At 34.5% G+C, this 22,781-nt stretch overlaps 2 protein-coding genes across 2 annotated transcripts; both read right to left on the reverse strand.

The window, feature by feature from the left end:
- Positions 1–18,487: 18,487 nt before the first annotated feature.
- LOC100262820 (cytochrome P450 CYP82J17-like) lies at positions 18,488–21,609 on the reverse strand. Its single transcript, XM_019222099.2, has 2 exons — positions 21,220–21,609; positions 18,488–19,181 (listed from the first exon to the last, which is right to left on the reverse strand). The coding sequence occupies exons 1-2, from the start codon at positions 21,607–21,609 to the stop codon at positions 18,561–18,563; spliced, it is 1,011 nt and encodes a 336-aa protein (XP_019077644.1). The 3' UTR covers positions 18,488–18,560.
- Positions 21,610–21,630: 21 nt separating this feature from the next.
- LOC109123149 (xanthotoxin 5-hydroxylase CYP82C4-like) lies at positions 21,631–22,155 on the reverse strand. The gene has a single exon (XM_019222100.1). The coding sequence runs from the start codon at positions 22,153–22,155 to the stop codon at positions 21,631–21,633; it is 525 nt and encodes a 174-aa protein (XP_019077645.1).
- Between the last annotated feature and the right edge of the window lie 626 nt (positions 22,156–22,781).

The following is a 22,781-nucleotide window of genomic DNA, read 5'->3' on the forward strand; positions in this document are numbered from 1 at the left end:
TAATGCATGTTCCTGAGGCTTGGAAAGGATTTTTCGCACTTTGGATTTCAAGGTGCGAAATTTTTGCACCTTTGCGCAGTCTGTCTTCAAACAGCCATAACTTCTTCGTTTCAAATCCAAATCATGCACCGTTTGAAGCTCTGGATTTCTGACTTCCTAAGATTTAAATTGATATATGGTATGTATAATTTGAGCTCCAGGAAGTGCTTCAAAAATGTGTCTAACAGTAGCGAAATTTGGTGCGGCTGCAACATTTCCGTTCAGCTTTGCATAGTTGTCTTCAAACAGCCATAACTTATTCGTTTCAAATCCAAATCACACACCGTTTAAATCATTGGATTCCTGACTTCCCAAGCTTCAAAACGACATATTATATGCATAATTTGAGCTCCAGGAAGTGCTTCAAAATTGTGTCCAACAGTAGTGAAATTTTCGCACTCGAATTCGCACGTTGGAATGAATTTCGCACCTTGAATTGTGGTGTGCGAAATTGATGCACCTTGAACTGAAATTTTCGCACCTTGGAATGAATTTCGCACCTTGAATAGTGGTGTGCGAAATTTTCGCACCTTGTTTCGCACGGTGCGAAAATTGGTTTGAGGTGTGCGAAATGGCACTCGTGTGCCAGGAGGTGGTTTCGCACGGTGCGAAATTTTTCGCACCTTGGATTGAGGTGTGCGAAATTCCCGCTCAGCTCGGTCCAGTTTTCTTGCAATGACCATAACTTTTTTGTTTCAACTCCGATTTGGACACCGTTTAAAGCGTTGGAATCCTGACTTCCCGAGCTTCAAAACGAGATATAGTACGCATGAAATGAACTTCGGGAAGTGATTGAAATGTTCCCAACAGTTGCCAAAATGGGGTGGTGCGAATTGCTCTGTTTTGGCTTTTCTCCCCTGTTTTCCCTTGTTTTCACCATAACTTCGATTTTTGCAAGCATCATACCTGCATGAACACTTCAAAACTCATCTTAAAAACATATTAAAACTAAATTAAAGCTAAGAATTCAAACTAAAACATGCATAAATTTAAAGAAAGCATAGAATTTAAATGAAGCTGATAGCATGTACCCCAAAAAGAAGATGAACTATTTAGCTCATCCTGACTCACACACCCACTTCATGCTGAATTCCCCCTGGATCCCAAACAAAATTGGCATCCTTCCCATTTGGTCCAAGGGAATTCGTTTCTCTTCTCTTCCCTAGAGAAGTGGATGCTTTAAAGGGTTCAGGTAACCCTTTGTCATTTTGAACCTTATGATTTTCAATGGAAGGTTGGTCCATAGAGTTGTCATAGCAATCCCCTACCAAAGTGTCGATCTTCAACACTTTCCTTGATCTTTTTGCATTGGTTCCTTGAAGGTTATGGTGGGGTTGAGGAGGAAGCTTCCTTTTCCCCCTTGCTATGTCGAGATTGGTGAGCTTTTCAATGGAGTCTTGAACTTTTTCTATCTTTAGTGATAGATCATTATAAATCCCCTCCATTCTTACATTCATTGAACTCTCCATATTATCAATCTTTTCATTAAGATGAGAGTTGATCTTTTGTTGCTCACCTACAAAGTCCTCCATGACTTTGCTTATCTTCAAAATGGCTTGCTCCAATGAAGATGTACTCATTGATTGTTGAGGTTGAGGTTGAGGTTGGGTTGTAAGGTTGGGATGGTTAATATACTCAAATGAAGTTGGCATGACTTGTGGTTGTGCTTCAGTATGCACATTCCTCAATTCAAACTCTTCTATCCTTCTAGCCATAGATGTTAGCTTTGCCTTCATGCTCATGTCTTCATTCAAAGCATACTTACTACCCCATTGGCTTTGTTGAACTTGCCTTTTCCCTAATTCAATCCGATCCCTCATGGATAAGTATGCAAATTTGTCCTTCTCATGATCATAATGAGAGCTTTGATCTTCATGTGGAATTTCCATTTCTAAAAAAAATGATATTCAACTAAGGCTCTTTTCTTCAACTTGTACCAGGGTTCCCTCTTGGTCTCGAATCCAACAAGGAATGCACAAATTGAAATTAAAACAAAAATAAAAGAAAAGAAAATTTTTTAAAAAAAAACTAAACTAAAAAAAATTATAAGAAAACTCACCAAACTTGTGATGAATATCACAAGTTACCCTTAATGGTTGCTTCACTGTGCTTGTGGCACCTTCCCCGGCAACGGCGCCATTTGATTCGACTCATGGTAGCTTAGCTTTAAAGGCGTATCAACAAAATTTATACCTTGAATACTGTTACTAAAGTAGCCAAGCTACTATAGCATAGTGGTTCTAGGATCGTTCACTGGGAAGGGTTTTCGCAAACACAAGTGATATTCAAATTAGGAAAATAGGTGATTTTCTTATGGATGTTAGCTTTAAAAGAAGATGTAAATGTTTTAGAAAGATTTAAACTAATCTAAGCTAATCATTAAAGACTAAAATGAAAGGGTGTAAAAACAAGTTTCTCAAAGATAGGATCAACTTGCACCCTTTAAAAATCAAATTGTAATGTGATAGAAGTAGGCTTGAGTTCCCCTAGCCCCAATTGCTTGTACACTGAATAAGGAAAAAGATTTACACTTGCACCCAAGTCAAGAAGAGCTTTCTCTACATATGTATCTCCAATATTCACCGAAATGGTAGGACACCTTGGATCTTTATATTTGATCGGAGTCTTACATTTGATGATTGCACTAACTTGTTCAGTCAAGAAATCTTTCTTTTTTATGTTCAGCCCCCTCTTTATTGTAGATAAATCTTTAAGGAACTTGGCATAAGGAGGAACTTGCTTGAGAACTTCAAAAATCTTAGTTGCATTATTTACCACCTTCCTTGATTGAAGAGCTTTTGGAAAAGGTAAAGATAAGAGCTTGTCTTTCTTCTTAACCTCTTCATTAACAAGCTCATCTCGCTTTGGTTTATCATCTTCATTCACCTCTTTTTTTTTTCTTATTCTTTCATATTTTCTTCTTGTTCTCCTCCTTTATTCTCTTTTGGTTTTAGCATAGGTTGACCACCTTGCTTACCACCTCTTAAGGTAATGATTGCCTTCACTTTATCTACCTTAGTAGAATTTTCATTTTTTTTCTCCAATTTCATGAACTCCCCTTGGATTTTGTTACGGTTGTGAAGGGAATTTTCCTTTTTCTTGCACCGTATGTATACTTGTGAGTTTAGAAATAGCAAGCTACATATTATTCTTTTTTTTTTTTGTGATTGGTTTGCAAGCTATCAAATTTCTGATTGAAAGATGTCTCCACATGATCTATCATTTGATTTGAGTATTGATACTCTTTTGATCTCCAATGAAATCACCCATCACTTTACTCAAATTCACTATAACTTGTTCTACCAATGAAGCTTGAGGTTGAGAAGTTTGCATGTTAGAAGAAAATTGTCCTTGTCCACTCTTCCAAGATAGATTTGGATGATTCCTCTACCCCATATTAAAGGTATTTGAAAATAGAGAACTGTTGGAGTGTTTAACAAATCTAACAACATTAGCTTGCTCCATAAACATTTCTCTAACAACTGGTATGGTGGGGCATTCACTCACTAGATGTTCACTGGATTGACATATAGAGCATTGAGCAATTTTTATTGGAACATCATTAACCACTTTGATTTCATGAGCTCCTCTTGCTTCATGTTCTTCCAATCTCCTTGATAGAGTTGACATTTTTGCTTGCACATCTACATCCTCATTCAAAGTGTACATTCCTCCTTTAGAATTGTTTTGGGGCTTGGCTTTGCTAGAGTCTTTTCCATAAGGTTCATCCCATGATCTAGATTTTTCAGCCACATAGTTTAGAAAATCTAAAGCTTCATCAGGACTTTTGCTCATAAAGTCTCCTCCACACATGGTTTCTAGCAATTGTTTCATAGCTAGTGACATACCTTCATAAAATTAGCTTACCAACATCCAAGTGTCAAAACCATGATGAGGACAAGCATTGACAACCTCCATATATCTCTCCCAACAAGAATAAAATTTTTCATTCTCCATGGCCATAAAATTGGAAATTTGCCTCTTCAATCCACTAGTACGATGAGCTAGAAAAAAATTCTTTAAAAATTCAGCTTGTAGTTCCAACCATGAGCAGATACTTCGAGGTCTCAAAGAATTCAGCCACACTTTTGCCTTGTCCTTGAGAGTGAAAGGAAACAATTTAAGTCTCATAAGATCAATTGATGCAGTCCCTTCTTGAAAAGTATGACATACTTCTTCAAAATCCTTTATGTGAGTGTAAGGATTCTCATTCTCCATTCCATGAAATTGAGGAAGAAGTGGCACCAAATAAGGACGGATGATCATTTGCTCACTAGAAGGAACAATGCATGATGGTGCACTCATTCTCGGTGGATGCATATGGTCCCTCATAGATCAATACAAATGGAAATTTTCTTCATTAGGACCATGCTGACTTTGTTGATCTTCACCTTGAGGTTCCATTATATTTGTAACAATTCCAAGATTCAACACTTGAGTAGATGAATTAGTTCTTTCCAACCTTCCCTTATAATTTCATTCCCAATGGAGCATACAAGGGTTCACCTACACAATGAACAAAGAAAAATCAAAACACAACAAAAAGAACAAAAGAGAAAAATAAAAAGAAAAATGAAATTTGGAAGAAAACTAAAATGAAAGTAAAGAACCGGTAAAGAGAACTTCACCAATCTTATGATGTAGATCACAAGGGTTAATCCTCACAAAAAAAAAAAAAAAAAAATCCTTAATCACGTTGGCACCATCCCCGATAACGACGCCATTTTTGATCGCTTAGATTTTTAGTCGTTTATTGGATCAAAACAAGATTTATAACCTAATTTACTACTTTATAACAACTTGTACCCTATCAAAAAGTGGTTTTAATACAAACTATTGTAGTATAATGGTTTTTAGGTATCGTCCACTAGGATGAATTATTCTTGGTAATAAAGGCTAGAATGAGAGAAGAAGAAATGATTGAGATCAAGTGAAAATGATTTGACAATTCATGATAAAAATTACTAATTTCATATTAAAAGGAAAATGAAGTGTAAAATAAAAGAAAATTAATAGAAATGAAATTCTTGAAGTTAGGATTTTCTAGAAAACAATTTCCATGGTGAATAGATATTAAGATTTAATTTTCATCAAGTTAGATTGAAAACCTAAATTTTCATCTAAACAAATTTTTTATTTAGCTTTAGATCTAGATCTAATTTCTCTTCAAATTAGGTCATTTAATCCAAGAGATTCAATTCATCTTAAATTATCTTCCAATGATTCACACAATGTAATTATTCAATCTCTTCAAATCTAGCATTAAGAATTTGATGAATCTACCTAGCTTGCTTTGTAGTAATCATCCAAGACAATTTGAAGAGAAAAATCCTCAAATTTCAATTAATCAATCAATTGGATCAAATTACCTTTGCAATTCAAGCTCATTTATCTAATTCACCACAGATCTTACCTCTAGATCCTCCCTCCTCCAAGAAAAATGAGATTTAGTCACTCATGCTTAGAGATTTGGTCTCACAAGGCATGTTTGACTAGTAAGAAAATGAGAGAAAATGAAGGACAGTAGATAATTCTATAGAAAGAGAGAAAATATGGAAAATGCTCCAATTAGAAATATCTAAAAGTCCCTTTAAATGAAAAAAAAATCAAGTTTTTATTTATAGGCCAAGGTCAAGTAGACACTTGGCATCATCTAAGAGGTCTTCCGGAGGCTTCTTCACCAAGAAATCTGGAGTTTAGTAATAAAATGTCCATTTTGCATGAGATCCAACACTTTCGAACGAGGTCCAACAATTTCGCATGACTGTGCAAAGTGGAAAATGCATCAACACCAATTTCGCCTTCCCAGAGCATTCCGCATGACTGTGCGAAATTTTCGCATGGTCATGCGAAATCAGTTTTTAGTTTTTCCTTTGAGTGGCAGCCAAAATTGCTTTCTGGTCCATTTCACACGACTGTGCGAATTTTCCGCATGTTCATGCGAATTTAGAATACTTAATTTTTCAACTCCTTTTTGCCATTTATTCCATTTCTTTCTTTTGAATCCACCTCAACCACCTTCAAATCAGCTCCAAAGCTTGGTCCAAGTGAATTGCTTCTTCTTCATCATCCACATTGTTTACCTTCCTCAATTCTATTTCTCTTTTGACTCTCAATACTTCAAAAATCACCTTAAAATATCTCCAAAACTTCACAAAAACCATTAGTATCTCTTGCAAGGGTAGTAATGTATTACTTAGGCATATTAGGCATAATTACTACTCAAAAGTTATGAAACTCATGAGAATTAGTATCTAAAATGTGTGATTTTTTAGTAGTGATCAATTATCAAAATATATCTTCCCTACGATCATCTTTAGGACTCTATTGAAGCTGAGGTGTTGAAACCATTCACACATCATTATCTTTACTGGATGGAACCAATTGTTGGTTTTTCCAAGTGAGTACAAATATTTAATGGAAAGATCTAATTCCGAAAACTCTACATGCTTTAATGTATCAAGGCGATGAGCTGAGAGGATTTCCATCATGGACAACTTGCGCATCTCATGCCAAAGAGCTTAATAAGTGGCGTAACCAAATCCCACATAGTTGTATCCTAAGAACTTTCATGCACTAGAACTTAGGTGTGAGGCAAAGGCCTTATCATTAGTGGTGAAGCATTCTTTAACAGCCTCACGGCTCCTCACTACAAGTGCACGGTGCACTCCAAGGTGGATAATGAAGATGGGTTGTGCTTATCAGCTATGGCTCCAAAGGTTCGATATTGTTGAAAAGAGTCCCAAATTCTTAATTAGTAAAGATTTCTTTTGTGTAGAGAATATTTGTATGGAATATTTCCTATATTCATGTTGTTGTAATATTATATTTCCTTATAGAATAAGAAAAGTTATTATGAATATCTTTATAGATATTTTAGGTCATGAAAGGGAAAAAAAGTTATGAAATGGAGATAAACTCGTAAAGACTATATGAGGTAAATAGAGATGTGAGGAAGAATGAGAGATACTCAATAAAGCAAAAGGACTTGTGGTTCAGGGTGTGAATACGAAAAGTGGGAAAACATAAAATGTTTCGAGAACACAATAGTTGTATTTACTTTTGCCCTTTATAATATTCTCTCTCATATGGGATGTAAGTATGTGTAGACCCTCCATTTTGTCCCTTAACACATGCCTTATGAGGTGTTCATTCAGTATACCACAGTAGTTCCCTGGTGGCCCATAGCTACTCATATGAATTACATTTTTTAGCCACCTTGGAGACTTTGGTTGAGGGATTTATTTGGCCTTTCATTATGACCATTAGTGGCCCTAAGTTAGATCTAGGATTTTCCTTTCTATTCTTTTTTTAGGATAGCTCATTTAGGTGCACCTTTAGGACGACATACTTAGGCATATTCAGGTACACTTTTTAGGTCACTTAGACACATTATAGATCACCCTATGTCACTTAGGCACTTTTCTAGATCACTTAGGTTCACTTGGACACTCTTTAGGCACACATAGGCACCTTCTAGATTACAGACACTCACCCTAGGTCACTTAGGCACCTTACTAATCACCTTAGGTCACTTGAGACCACTTAATCACACATTGGGTCATTTAGGCTCACCATAGGCCACCTAGGCACATTACACTTCACCCTAGGTCACTTAGGTGCATTGTCTTGATAATCCTAGGTCACTTAGACACTTTTCTAATCACCTTTAGTCATTTAGGCACTGTTTTGATCACCTTAGGTCACTTAGGCATCTTTTAGGTCTACTTAGACCCATTTAGACACCCTTAGGCCCACTTAGGTACACCTAGGCCTACTTAGGCTCACCTAGATCCACTTAGGCACATTTGACCCATTAGGCACCACCCTAGACCCATTTAGGCTCACTTGGCCTATCTAGGCTCACTTAGCCCATCTAGGCACACTTGGCCCACCTAGGCTCACCTAGGCCCATTTAGGCCCACTTAGGTTCACTTAGGCCTACCTAGGCACACTTGGACCATTAGATATCACCTTAGTCCCATCTAAGCCCACTTGGCCCATCTAGGCATCCTAGGCACACCTTGAGCCACGTAAGTTTACCTGGCCTTGTCTAGGTCACCATTTTGGCACATCTTACATGGCTTACATGGCTTGTATGACCTACATGCCTTGTTTCTGTATGGTTGTATGACTTGACTTTTTATTATTGCCTTTTTATTTATTTTATCTATTATCTCGTCTATTTCCTCATTTATTTTATTTTCCTTTTATTTTGTCATTTTTCCATAATACTTGTCCTTACTCATCTATTTTAATTTAATAATTTTTCTAAATTTTTTTTAACCTAGTAATTTAGTAAAATGTCTTTTTATATTTAACCTAGTAATTTTGTAAAATGTTTTATCTAATTTAATAACTTTGTAAAACACTTTTATTTAATCTAATAATTTTTTTAAATACTTTTATTTCATTTAATAATTTTCTAAAACACCTTTATTTAATATAATAATTTTGTAAAATCTTTATTTCTTTGTCAATCCAATATTTTTTGTTTATTTTTTTTATTATTATTATATTTAATCTATTAACTTTTAAATTTTGTAGGGAAGTCCACTAATGAAAAAATAATAAGGTGCGCACAATCTGAAATTTGGAGAAGGCGATTATCATGTTGATTCAAAGAACAGGCATATAGAATAAATGAATGGAGCCATGTTATGAGGAAGATTCGGCTTACATATGAAAAAAGAACTAATGCGTAGAAAAGAAAGAATGTAAGTCACTTTTGGAAAAAGAATCACGTGTTGATGAAAGAGATTTTCAGCAATGTTCGGGAATCAACAAATACTTGGGGCATAAAAGAAAGAGAAGGGCTATGTTTTAGGAAGAATTGAAGTAACATGTTCGGTATATAGGCTGGAAGGGATTCAACATGAATTTTATGGAAGGTATAGGAGATGTGCATGGTGATATTGAGATTGAAATTTGGAAAGTGGGATTTTCTTGGATGCATAGTCATTAGAAATGTGATGGATACCATATTGAGATTGGAAGGTAGGTGTGGACGTTTTAGGAAAGTTTAAGGAAAGGTGGGCTTTAGGAGATAATGAAGCAGTTAAAGATTGACACGGCTTGGGGAATGAGATTGGAGTTTGAGGATTTTTCTTTAGAAAATGAGACAATTGCAAAGGGCAAAAAGGAAAACTACCAAATTGGTTTTGGAATGAATTATAAGGCTATTTGCTAAATGAAGAAAGTGAGAAGGTTCTTGAGGGGCAAATGAAAAGGTCAATAAGCATATAGGAGGTGGGATTTCCAACCAAGATTAAGAAGACGGTTTTGGAGAGGAATCGGCTTGTTGGAGAAAAAGAGGAAAAATGTGTTTTTCAAGGTGGAGGATTAAGTCTTTTGGGATGAAAATGGTTTTTTTTTTTAAATAGATATTCAATTGGTGATAAAAGAAAAAAATGAGAACATGTTTTTGGGAGAGAGATAGGTTGGTGATACTTTAGGAGAGTAGAGAGTTATCTGGAGAAATGAGATCCAGCTTAGAGAGAGACATAATAGGATTCTCTGAGAGAGTGGAAAACGCACTAGCATAAGAGAGTGATACACAATAGGCTTTAGCAGAAATTGATACACAGTACGCACTTGTAGATTTTTGAAGGAATACTCACCATCAACAACTTTTTTTCATCGACATGCCAAACATTAGCATTTTATCTCCCTCTACCGAAGGTAAGTTTTGAATGCATTAGTTTGTGATTTATTTTCGATTCTAAGTTTTGATTTTTTTATGGAACTTTGATGGATTATATTTATTTTCGATTTCAAGTTTCCATATTCCTTTAGTTGTGTGATAATATTTTATATTTAAGAATTCTTGATTAATTGTATTAATATTTCATAATATCTAATTCCAAGTTTTGTTTGTTTTAAGAACTTGATTGAACTTGAACAAAATTTTGGATTTCATTTTGAGGATTTTTTATAAAAGTATAGTTTTTTTTTTTTTAATATGGTAAATTGGAAAGTATTTCCAAATCAACGGCAATTTAGACCACATCAGCTGCTTATGTGGAGAATAAATGGACAAGTATGATAAATATTCCTAAAAAACCTATTTTTCTTATTTCAATTCCTCATTTCCCCTAAACCAAAAAAACCCTAGTTGTCATATTCTTCCCCATTTACCTATTTCATTCATTTGATTTCACCTGTGTCTTCTTCTTTTCCCAAAAAAAAATGAGAGTCTGGACAACCATTTACCTACAACTCTAGAAGCATCCATTCTTCGGTTGTCTCCTAGGCACAATTGCCATTCAAATACAGAATAAAATGTAGTAGAGACTGTGATCTTAGATTCAAAGACATGGGGAATACCATCAAGAGTGACTTTTTTGTGTGTTTTATTTATTTATTTATTTATTTTTTCTATTTGGTGTAGTGGCTTTGTTTGGTTGTTGAGAAAGTTGTAGTTTTTATTTTAAAGAGAAAAAGAAGAAAATATGAGAAGAAGGAGAATAAGAGGGTGGTGGTGGATTAGTGGAGTTGAAAGTGGTAGTTCACAGTTTATGTTGTTTATTTTTTTAGTGAATTGAATGTAGTTTGCAAATGATTTTATGCAAATATAGTTTTTTGCTAGTTTATGCTTACAGTAAAGGACACACACAAGCCTAATTTGAAGAACTCTTTCTCTTGTTTTTTTTTTTAGTGAATTAAATGTAGTTTGCACATAGTTTTTTACTAGTTTATACTTACAGCAAATGACATATAGAAGGCTAATATGAAGGTATTATTATCATTATTATTGGTATTATTATTATTATACTATTATTATTATTATTATTATTGGTATTATTATTATTATTATTATTATTATTATTATTAGTATTATTATTGGTATTATTATTATTATTGGTATTGTTATTATTACTATTATTAGTATTGTTGTTATTGTTATTATGATTATTACTACTACTATTATTACTATTATTATTATTGATAAGTTGTGTCATGTTATGTTGATTGATCACACTCATACCATGTTATCCATGACATTTCGGTATCCAATTCTTATGTCGATTGGAAATGGGAACATTAACTATAAAGATGATGATGATGATGTAAAGTTAATGTTTCATATTGTAGAACAAATCCCATCATCGAATACTATTGAAATGTACTTGTAGACATGTTCAAATGATCATTCATCTAGGCTAAGTCCATCATTTGATTAAGAAATTACGGGTCATGATGTGGAAGTACCAACAAAGGAAATTTGGCAGTGCACATTGATTATATGGAGAGGAATTTGGCACACACTGATGAAATGAGGGAGAATTTGGCAGTAGTGACTCGGTTATTATGATAGCAACAAACAACTATGTTGACATCCCATTTACAAATGAAGATGATGATATGGAATTTTATGATGAGGACGAAATTAATAAGAAGAATTATGATGATGAACCTCTAACAAATAAGGCTTCTTAAGATGATGTTGAACATATTATGTCTTTCCCAATGTTTAAATAAATTAATTGAGATGCAATAAATAGCATGACTGCTAAGCCTCTCACATCATATATCGGATTGTGGAATGAATCCAATGAGTTGTTTAAAGGATTGTGATTTGAGAGTAAAGAAGACTTGCAATATGCTATAAAACATTATTCAATATGTTGGAATCAACATTTGGTTGTTTGTGAATCAGAACCACAGTTGTGGGCAGTGAGATATAAGAAGTGACAGGAATGATGTAATTGGAGCCTTCATGCATGTCAGCGTAAAAGCTATGGAATGTTTGAGATAACCAAGTACGCAAGTCCTCACGCTTGTGTTTATCCTAAATCATCACAAGACCAATCTCAATTGGACTCTACATTGATTGCAAAAGAGATCCAAAATGTAGTTCAAATGGATCATACCACCTTATTGCTACATTGCATTAGATAGTGAAGGATAAATTTGGATATAATGTCTGCTATAGGAGAATTTGGGAAGCTAAGAGAAAGACAATGCTCAGAGTATTTAGTGATTGGAATGAATCTAATCAAGCATTGCCGAAGTGGATGAACATCCTTAAGCTAACTAATCTTGGAGCAAACAATGTTTGGAAGACAATACCCTTAGGAGGGATTTTTGGGAACATGCGTTTTATGCGTGTTTTTTAGACATTTAAGCCAAGTGTTGAAAGGTTCAAGCATTGTAGACCAATTATAAAAATTAATGGTATGTTCTTAAATGAAAAATACATGGGGAAGCTTTTAATTGCTACTACAAATGATGCTAATGGTCATATATTCCCCCTTGTGTTTGCAATTATCGAAGACGAATCACAAGATAGTTGGTCCTGGTTTCTTATTGCATTAAGGCGTCACGTCACTCAAAAATAAAGTTCAGCTTGCCACACAAGAATAAATGCTACTGTTAGAAATCTATCAATTGGATGAAGCCCCCTTCATGCGTAACATCGATATTGTCTTAGGTATGTAGTGAGCAATTTTAATGAAAAATTTAAGAATAAGGTCTTAAAGGAGTTAACGTATGGAGCTGGATCTCAACATCAACTGCAGAAGTATGAGCGATGCATGGAAGAGTTAAAACGATTAGTTGAAAAAAGTGTGGGCTAGTTTTCAAAGTTAAACACTAAAAAATGGACTCAAGCATATGATCTAGGATATCAGTATGGGTGGATGACCGCAAATATTGTTGAATGCATGAATGGGATGCTTAAAGGAGCATGAATGTTACCTATCATTGCACTTATTCAATTAACTTTTTATCGATGTGTGTCATACTTTCAAACTCGTAGAGTAGAGATACGTGCTAGAATGGCAGTTAGAGATGTGTATACTGCGTATGCAGTTGATAAATTTAGAAGAGATTAAGTCAAAGCTAGTGGAGATAATGTGACTATCTTCCATCAAATTAATAAAACATTTGAAGTAATCACTACTCTTCATGGGTTTCATATGGATAAAGAACGTAACAAACAAGTTCTTAAGTTGAACGAAGGTACAAGTAGTTGTAATAAGTGGCAATCATTTGGCATTCCATACTCACATGTGCTAGCTATTTGTGCTCATATGAGGATTGATAGTTGGAAATTTGTTGAAAAATACTACAAGATGGATGCTTATGCCAACAATTACACCTTTGAATTTAATTCCATTCCACATGAATCTTATTGGTCGTATCTCGATTTTCCTATTCTCCACCTTGACCCAACTTCAATGAGGGATAATGGGTGTCCTAGATCATCAAGGATAAGGAATGAAATGGATTTGAAGGAACCAAACATTAGGATTTGATATGGGTTATGTAAAATAAAGGGGAATAATCATCACAACTGTCCAACAAAAGATGGAGGGCAATCCTTCAACTCCTTTCCTCATGATAATTAAAGTATGAAAGATTATCCATTTTGATAATATGATATGTTTATGTAATTTAATGTCTTGAAATTTTTAGTCATACTAATGTTAACAAGAATTAATGGTTATTTACTATATGCAAGTATTATCGCACGATGGATCCAACAATTCTACATGGACAGGGCACACACAGGTCATCTCTGGCATGGATAGGTGTTGACTCTAAGGAGCTTCATTATTGACATCGTGAGACAATTTTCCATCGCAACAGTGCACTTGAAGGGTGTATTATTTCATTACTATAGTAGGTAAGCTTCTATCGTGTTGCACCCTTAGGATTCATTTTCTTAGATTGGCACCTTATTACTGTATTTGTCGAGATATGGCGACCTGAGACTTATACATTCCACTTACCTCAGGGGGAATGCACGATTACACTATAGGACATTTCCATTCTTCTTGGACTACCAATAAATTGAGTTGTAGCTACTTGTAGTACATGTCTAGATTGGATACGTATATATTATTCTTTATTAGGACTCACTCCTGGAGATACAGACATAGATAGGCAACACCTTCATCTTACATGGTTGGGTTATCGCTTCCCTACTTTGGCACCAGATGCTGATGAGAAGTCTATTTGGCGTTATACTAGGGCTTATATCTTACAACTCATTGGAGGTTTTCTATTTTTAGGAAAGTCTAGCGATAAGGTGCTTCTTACGTTTTTACCCCTTTTAGAGGATTTTGAGGTTGTTGGTAGGTATAGTTGGGGTAGTGCCTGTTTAGCTTGGTTTTATCGATAGTTGTGTTGAGCCTCTTAAATTGATACACATGATATATCTGGCCATTGATTTTGCTCCAGTTATGGGTATGGGATAGGTTCCCATTTATTGCACCTCATCGTTTACATATAGCTCCACATGATGATCAGTTGTCTCCACCTCCATTAGCCATTCGGTACATATTATAATATTACCACAAATAAATTCTAACATTTATTTACTTATTTATGCTTTATTATTTTGTTTTTATAGTTGGAGACATGATTCATACTAATTCAATTAGCATGCATGTCTTAACTCAATATAGGCACCATCTTGATCGACTTACAGCAGATCAGGTGATAGAAGTGTGATTCATTTCTTATACTTGTTTATTTGAACAAATTCTAGACCACTGATTATATATAATCTTTCTTGAGTATAGATTATATGGCAACCTTATGTTGATGAGATGAATGTTGGTCTTCCTGATTATTGTACTGTTGGGAAAGATACATGGTGCACTATCTCACCTTTGATATGTTTCCACATAGTTGAATGGCATAGATTTAATCGAGTATTGCGATAGTTTGGATTTCGTCAAGGGATTCCTCAACCATGTGATAATGAATCAATCTTATATCAATGTGATCTAAGAGGTCGACATGATGTTGATTAGACTACTTGACATGGAGACTATATTCGACATTGGAACTCTAGGCGTGAGCATATTGCCTGAGGTAAGATGACTATAGGTCCATTGGGGTATCAAGATCCATACATGGTGTGGTATTGTTCCATTAGTATTCGGTTTCTTAATCTGACCAAGTTCTTCCATGAACTACTGGTAATTTTCATGTCTTATTTTTTTATTAAAGTTTATTTTATTTTTATAAGAATTTAATTTATCTCATATTTGACTTACAGACTACCAACATACGTTAGACATATGATATTGCATCTCCAGATGATTTGTGCATTCGCAAATTATGAACTATTGTATTAGAGGTCATACATGAGATGGATCGCTTAAATGATTTATTTAGTGTTGATGCTACTACACAATTCCAGTCTTGATCAAGAGATGTACGACCTACAAGACGAGGGCCTCGTAGGAGGGAGATTATGCATACACCAGTTGTTATTCGAGCACAACCATCGACTAACATTAGTCCACCACCTCATCAACGACCAATATCATCCATTTCTCCACCTTTGCAAGATCAAACTCCATGTAGTGTTGTTGCTACTATACAACTCCAACCTCGATCAGGAGGTGTACGAACTAGAGGAGAAGGGGCTCATAGGAGAAGGACTAGGCATACATCTGTTCTTAGATATGCACCATTGGCTGACATCAACCCACCACCTATTAAAGAGACTCATATTACACCTATAGAGATGTCATCCACCCTACCTATAGTACCATTTATTGCATCACCACCACAACCAATAGAGGTTATATTGGTTGATGAGGAGTTAGTTCATATAGCAAATGATGATCAACGAGGACAAAAGAATGATCGTGGTCGAGGACATGGTTGAGGATGTGGTTAGAGAGGTGATCGTCAAGTACATAGGGAGGTACATGTCATCCCCATAGAGCCAATAGTGGAACATGCATATCATGGACATCCACAACTGAAAAGGAAGACTTCTTTGTGCGGAACACATTGAGGATGTTACTACATATGACTTGTATTTTGGATACTATTAGTATTTTACATATCATTATTTTGGACAAATACTCATGATGTATATTTATACTTGTTATGTTTTGGTTTGACTAACTTTTTATTAACATAAGTTCTATAGTATTCTACCTATTTTGGACTTATTTTAAACAAAATAGTATTGTTACTATTTTGGAAATATGTCGATTAAATTGGCATTTGGTTTACTTGTTTTGATTGATCTTGGATTGAAAAGTCAAAATATTAATTATAATGTATGCAGGTGATAAACTTTAAACATCTGGTTGTATATAAGGTAATACTAATTAAGAGATAGATTTTTTTTTCTTTTGCGGAAGGTGTCTTTTCAAGAGACACCTTTAGCATAAATTCAAAATTTTCCATTGTGTATAAAAATTATGGAAGGTATCTCTTCAATATAAATTCAATTTTTTTGGAATTGTAGAAAGTGCCTCTTGAAGAGACACCTTCAATATAATATCAAATTCAAGAGACACTTGTAGTATAAATTAAAATTTGTGAAATCGTGGAAGGTGTCTCTTCAAGAGACCCTTTTAGTATATATTGAAATATGTTGGATTGTGGAAAGTGTCTCTTGAAGACAAACCTTTAGTATAAATCCAAATTTTTTGGAATTATAGAAGGTGCCTCTTGGAGAGACACCTTCAATATAAAATCAAATTCAAGATACACTTGTAGTATAAATTAAAATTTGTAAAATTATATAAGGTGCCTCTTCTAGAGACACCTTTAGTATATATTGAATTTTGTGGAATTGTAGGAAGTGTCTCTTCAAGAGACACCTTTAGTATAAATCCAATTCTTTTGGAATTGTAGAAGGTGTCTCTTAAGAGACACCTTCAATATAAAATCAACTTCAAGAGATACTTGTAGTATAAATTAAAATTTGTGAAATTATGGAAGGTATCTCTTCAAGAGACACCTTTAGTATATATTGGAATTTGTGGAATTATGGAAAGTGTCTCTTGAAGAGACACCTTTAGTATAAATCCAATTTTTTTGGAATTGTAGAAGGTGTCTCTTCAAGAGACACCTTCAGTATAAAATCAAATTCAAATGATACTTGTAGTATAAATTAAAATTTGTGAAATTATGGAAGAGACAACCTTTAGTATATATTGGATTTTGTGGAAATGTGGAAATTGTTTTTTCAAGAGACACCTTTATTAAAAATCCAATTTTTTGGAATTATAGAAGATGTCTCTTCAAGAGACACCTTTAGTTTAAATTCAATTCTTTTAAACGTATATCATGGATTTGAAAATTGTAGAGGGTATCTCTTCAAAAGACACCTTCAACCGTAGCAAAAAGTGTCGTAAATCTATCAATATTTTTCCAACTACCATTTTTTAAGAATTATTTTTTAAAGTTGTTGTAGAAGTTAAAACCCCCCTTACATTTTGATGCATGTCTAAATTTTATTTAGCCAAGCATTTGGGCTGATATTGAGTAAGCTTTCGAGTTGGTTTAGCTTAGAATCAGGGTTGGTTATTATTTAAAATTCGGGCTGAATCTTTGTTCGAATATAGGATGATTTATCCATGAAATATGGGTTGTTGTCAAGCTGTTTTGAAATAAAAAATGTGGATTGATCTTGCTTTAAAATCAGGGCTGGTGTAGAATGAAATTCGTATTACCTGATTCTAGTTTGAAACATGGGTTGATTTCTGCTCAAAAGTCTAGGTTGATTCATACGAGGCCTTTGGGCTTAAAAAATCTGGTTTTGTTAGCTTAAAATGTGGGCCGTTTCTCAAGAAATTTTGAGATTAAAATGTGGGTTGTTCAATGTAATTTTTGACTTATTTTGAATTCATGAGAATAATATTTGTAAGGTTAGGTGGTGTTTGTTTTTTTGACTTTTTGCTAAAAGCAATTTGTTTTCAGAATTTAGATTATTTGTTTTTCTACTTTTTCATAGCTTATTATAAACTTTTTACTAAATAGAAAAAGTTAAAATATGTAGCTTTTTCTAAATAGAGAAAATAACATATTGATTTTTCTTTACTTTTTAATACTTAATAAAAATAAAATACTACAAAAACAAGCAATCTAATATTTAACACTATTAAGCATTAAAATTCTATTTAGAATTAAGTTAAAAAAACAAACACCACCTTCTTAAATCATTTTTTTTTAATGTCTCTAGTTGTAATTGAATAATCTCATTAGATATATTTTATATATATATATATATATTATGTTGATTGCATTAATGGAAATTCATTAGATGTTTTTTTGGTTAAATCCTCATGTTAGTTTATATATATATATATATATTCATTTGATGTTATACTTGGTTAAATTTTTGTGATAGTATGTTTTAAAAATTTACTGAATCTATATTAGTTTCATTTTTATATTGATTGTCTTAGTAGAAATTCATTAGATGTATTTTTGGATAAATCCTTATGCTATTACTTATTAAATATTCATTTGGTGTTTTACTTAATTTAATTTCCGTGTTAGTAAAAATTCAAGGAGCCTGTTTCAATCCAAGTTATTCCACCACAACCTCAATCCAATCAAGCAAACAACTTGGCAAAATTATTTTTAGTGATATAATCACCAAAGAACGTGTTCATAAATAAAAGGGAAACGAAAATGATAATAGATGACCCTCGTTTTATTCACCTCTATTTTAAGGAGAGGTTTTGTACGTCTCTGCTTATAGGTTCAGAGAATCCCACATCACAAAGAGATCACATCGATAGCAGCCAACACTAATAGAATTGAGAAGGAAGGCGTGGGGTGAGCATGACTTCCAGAGGAGTCACCTTAGCCAAGATAATACTCAGGCCTTCTCTCATGTCCACCGGAGCGTTCAATGGTGTCGATAAGTCAAACCCTTGAAGCAGCCGACCAATCACCAAGTGTAACAATTTTAAGGCCATGGTGATCCCTGGGCAAGATCTTCTACCAGAACCAAATGGGATGAGCTCAAAATGCTGCCCCAAAACATCTAAATCTGCATGGCTTGTCAGAAACCTCTCGGGCTGAAAATCTTCAGGGTCGGACCAGACACTTGGGTCACGGTGCAACTTCCACGCATTCACGAACAAGCGGGTGCCTTTTGGAATGTGGTAGCCAGCAACATGACAGTCTTCCATGGCTTCGTGTGGCACAGATAGAGGAGCTGCTGTGTATAGCCTCAGGGTTTCCTTGATAACGGCTTGAAGGTAATGCAGGTTTGGAATATCCGATTCTTCCACCCACCTGCCTCTACCAACTTTTAGATCTAGCTCCTCTTGAGCACGCTTCAAAGCATGTTTATTGTTTAATAATGCAGACAGAAGCCATGTGGAGGTTGTAGCCACAGTGTCAGTGCCTCCCACCATGAGAGTCTGCATAAGTTTAAAATTGTAGAAGTTTACCAAAACATTGAAGCCATGATGACCCAAATGCATAAAATACCAAAAAAATAAAATAAAACATTTGAAAGTCTTGAAAATATTCAACATCGCTTGAAAAACTAACTTCTTGTCAAATTCCACTATTATATATAGAAAAAGAAGAAGATGTAATTGATGATGATGCATATTTATATACAAATATATTTAAGTTCTACTATAATTCAAATTCTATCTTCTACTCTAATTCAAATTTTATATTCTATTATAAATAAATACCAATATTAAATTAAGGATAACATTAACTTTCCCTGATATGCATGACTGGCAAGATAGAGCTTTGATAAGAGATTCCAATTTTAGTCTTGAGAGAAAGAAAATAGAGATTTCAATTTTGGTCTTGAGAGAAAGAAAATAGATTACAATGTATCTGGTTTTTGTGGAGGATGATCTCCTAGTTTTTGTGTAGGACAATTTCCCTAGATCTAGGGAGCGAGTAGATTCGACCTGGTGACTAAAAGATTAGGCAAGAGTAGTGTGATCTTCCTAAGTCTGATTTCCAAAAACTTTGAGGAACTTGGAGAAAAGAAAGTTTGTTAAAGGAAAAGTAGAATTAAGAGTCTTATTTGACATCAAACTATATATAATGTTTTAGAAGCTAATGCAATAGATGATATAAGAGGTAAATGAGAAGGTAGAATATAAGGCAGATCTCAAGTAGAGGTAAAGGAATATGAGCATGTTTGTTTTCCCAAGACAAGATATGTAAAGAAAGCAATGAAATCTTTGAGGAAGCTTTTAGAGAAGGAGAGAGAAGTAGAATTAAAGGCAATAAAGAAGTATTGAAATTAAGATATTGCATTGGAGACAGTGAAGAAAGAGACATTGAAATTAGGATATTAGACCATAGGGAAGGAGGCATTGACAATCCATAAGCATAGAAAGGTCACTACCATTTGTTGTAGGGATAGGGAGAGACATGCAAGGCCTAAGCCCTGCACCTTAAATTGTTCCAAGTTGAGATTGCTCCAAGTTGATAATAGGGTTTAGGATTCTAATACCATATAGAAAATAAAGGAAAATATAACATATTATTCTCATTTATGATAATAGATATTTATATACAAATACATTTGAGTTCTAACATAATTCAAATTTTATCTCTTACTCTAATTCAAACTAATAGCAAATGTTTACTCTAATTCAAATTCTATATTCTATTCTAATTCAAACTGATATATAATAAATATATAAATACCAATATTTAAATTAAGGATAACATTAATTTGGATTGTCCCCATTGTGGTGGCTTGACTCAAACCATGGAAAACAAGGGCTAGAAGCAAATTCAAGGACCCCCTGGTTCATTCTATAGTGTACATACCATCCCATGTTATTCCACCACAACCTCATTCCAATTAAGCAAACAACCTGGAAAAACTATTTTTAGTGATATATATAATGACCAAAGATGCAGAGTCGTCGGATGGAAAACGTATTCATATCATTATTTTGACGACTATAAATGAAAAGGACGAGAAAATAATAAAAAAGAGGAACCTCGTGTTATTCACCTCTATTTTGAAAGGGTTTTTATATAGATTTTTTTTTGTTTACTCTCTCTTTTATATACCCGTCACCATGCATAGGTTCAGTGAATCCCACCCAGCAATTCCTACCTAGCGGCACATAAGGACATGCCACGTATAGTGATGGCGACAGGAAAATATTTTCCATACCCACCTCGCCCCACGGCTCCATCCTGATAGATGGGTTTTAGGAAATGCTATTCGGTTGAGGTCGATTTTTACATCTTACTTTAAAGTAAATTTGTGAAAATTTATTTATTTTATTTAAATTAAAATGATTGAAAATTTTAATCAAAATTTTATATACCTTAAATTTGAATTATTTGTAAAGGATTTTTCTATGTTTTCTTTTTTTTTTTTTTAATTTTACTTTTAAAGTTGGTTGCAAAAATACACTTTTCCAAGGAAGAAGGAAGCAGTACATGGATAGGGGAGGAGCATACCATTACTGTTGCCTTGATGACTGTTTCCCTTGAATGGCCAAACATGGAAGTGTCTTCAAGCACCGATAGCATCACATCAATTAAATCCTGCCTCTTGCTGCCCTCGCTGTTGAGCCTCATCTCATGTTCTTCCACCCAACCTCCCACAAGAGAGTCCACTTCCTTCGCCACCCGCTTCATCGACCCCAAATACCCTTGTGAATCCATCCATTCTACACCTGGAATGGCATCCGACAAAACAAAGGCCCCCGCTAGAGACAGGAATTCCTGAATTGTTGCTATGGCCCGCCTTGCTTCCTCGTTTCCATGGCCAGAAGTATTGAAATACTTCTTCCCTGCGATCATCTTTAGGACTATATTGAAGCTGAGGTGTTGAAACCATTCACTCATCACTACCTTTACTGGATGGACCTAGTCGCTGCCTTTTCCAAGTGAGTACAAATCTTTAATGGAAAGATCCAATTCCGAAATCTGCACATGCTTTAATGCATCGAGGGGACGGGCTGAGAGGATTTCCATCATGGACAGCTTGCGCATCTCACGCCAAAGGGCTCCATAAGGGGCGAAACCAAATCCAGCGTAGTTGTATCCTAAGAGCTTTCCTGCACTGGAACTTGGGCGTGAGGCAAAGACCTTATCATTAGTGGTGAAGCATTCTTTAACAGCCTCACGACTGCTCACCACAAGTGCGCGGTGCACTCCAAGGCGGATCATGAAGACGGGGCCGTGCTTATCAGCCATGGCTCCAAGGGTTCGGAATATTGGGGTTTGGCCTCGTAGTAGAGGAAGGTGACCTAGAAATGGCCAGGCACCAGATGGCTCTGGGGCTGACCTGCCCTTGCTCTTCCCAGCAAGAGTCATAACTCTCCATACACCATACAACAAAACCAACCCCAGAATTCCTGAGATTGCTACTAACTGAGAAGGGGTATCCATGTTGGATTGTCTGAGACTCTGCTGATTCACTATTTAGGTTCAAACTGGTAGCTACAACTTTCCTCTGTCTTCCTCCCTCTAGACTTCTTTTTATTTATTTAAATATTGTTTAATTATTAAATTCATTAATTTCAATAGGAACAGGTCAAGCATCCGTTAACTATAATAATATAATATATCCATGCACAAAGCCCAATAATTGAATATCATACTATTGCAGCATCGAACAGCGTGACCCGGGCCACCCGGCCGGTTCTGGTAGAACCGCTCCCCTTTCCCACCCCCAAAATAAATTAAATAACACCAAACACAGTTTCTTTATGTTACAGAGTATAACTTTGAGTTTTGTGCTAATTCATGCCTCAATTTTTACTTCAAAAAAAATGTCCGGTAAATCAAGTTAATGATTTAATATGAGTTAATAATTTAATTTAAGACATTAAATATATTTAATAAAATAATTTAATATTTTAATTTAAGATTAAAAATACTTTTAAGTATTAAGTTAAAATAGTTAATTTATATCTAATCTTAAATACTTTTTATCTTATTTATCTATATTAATAAGTATATTTTAAATTATAATTCCACATCCATGATTCATTTTTTATAAAAATATTTTATAA

The sequence above is a fragment of the Vitis vinifera genome, chromosome 9 (assembly GCF_030704535.1).
Source record: "Vitis vinifera cultivar Pinot Noir 40024 chromosome 9, ASM3070453v1".
In the NCBI taxonomy this organism is placed as follows: domain Eukaryota; kingdom Viridiplantae; phylum Streptophyta; class Magnoliopsida; order Vitales; family Vitaceae; genus Vitis; species Vitis vinifera.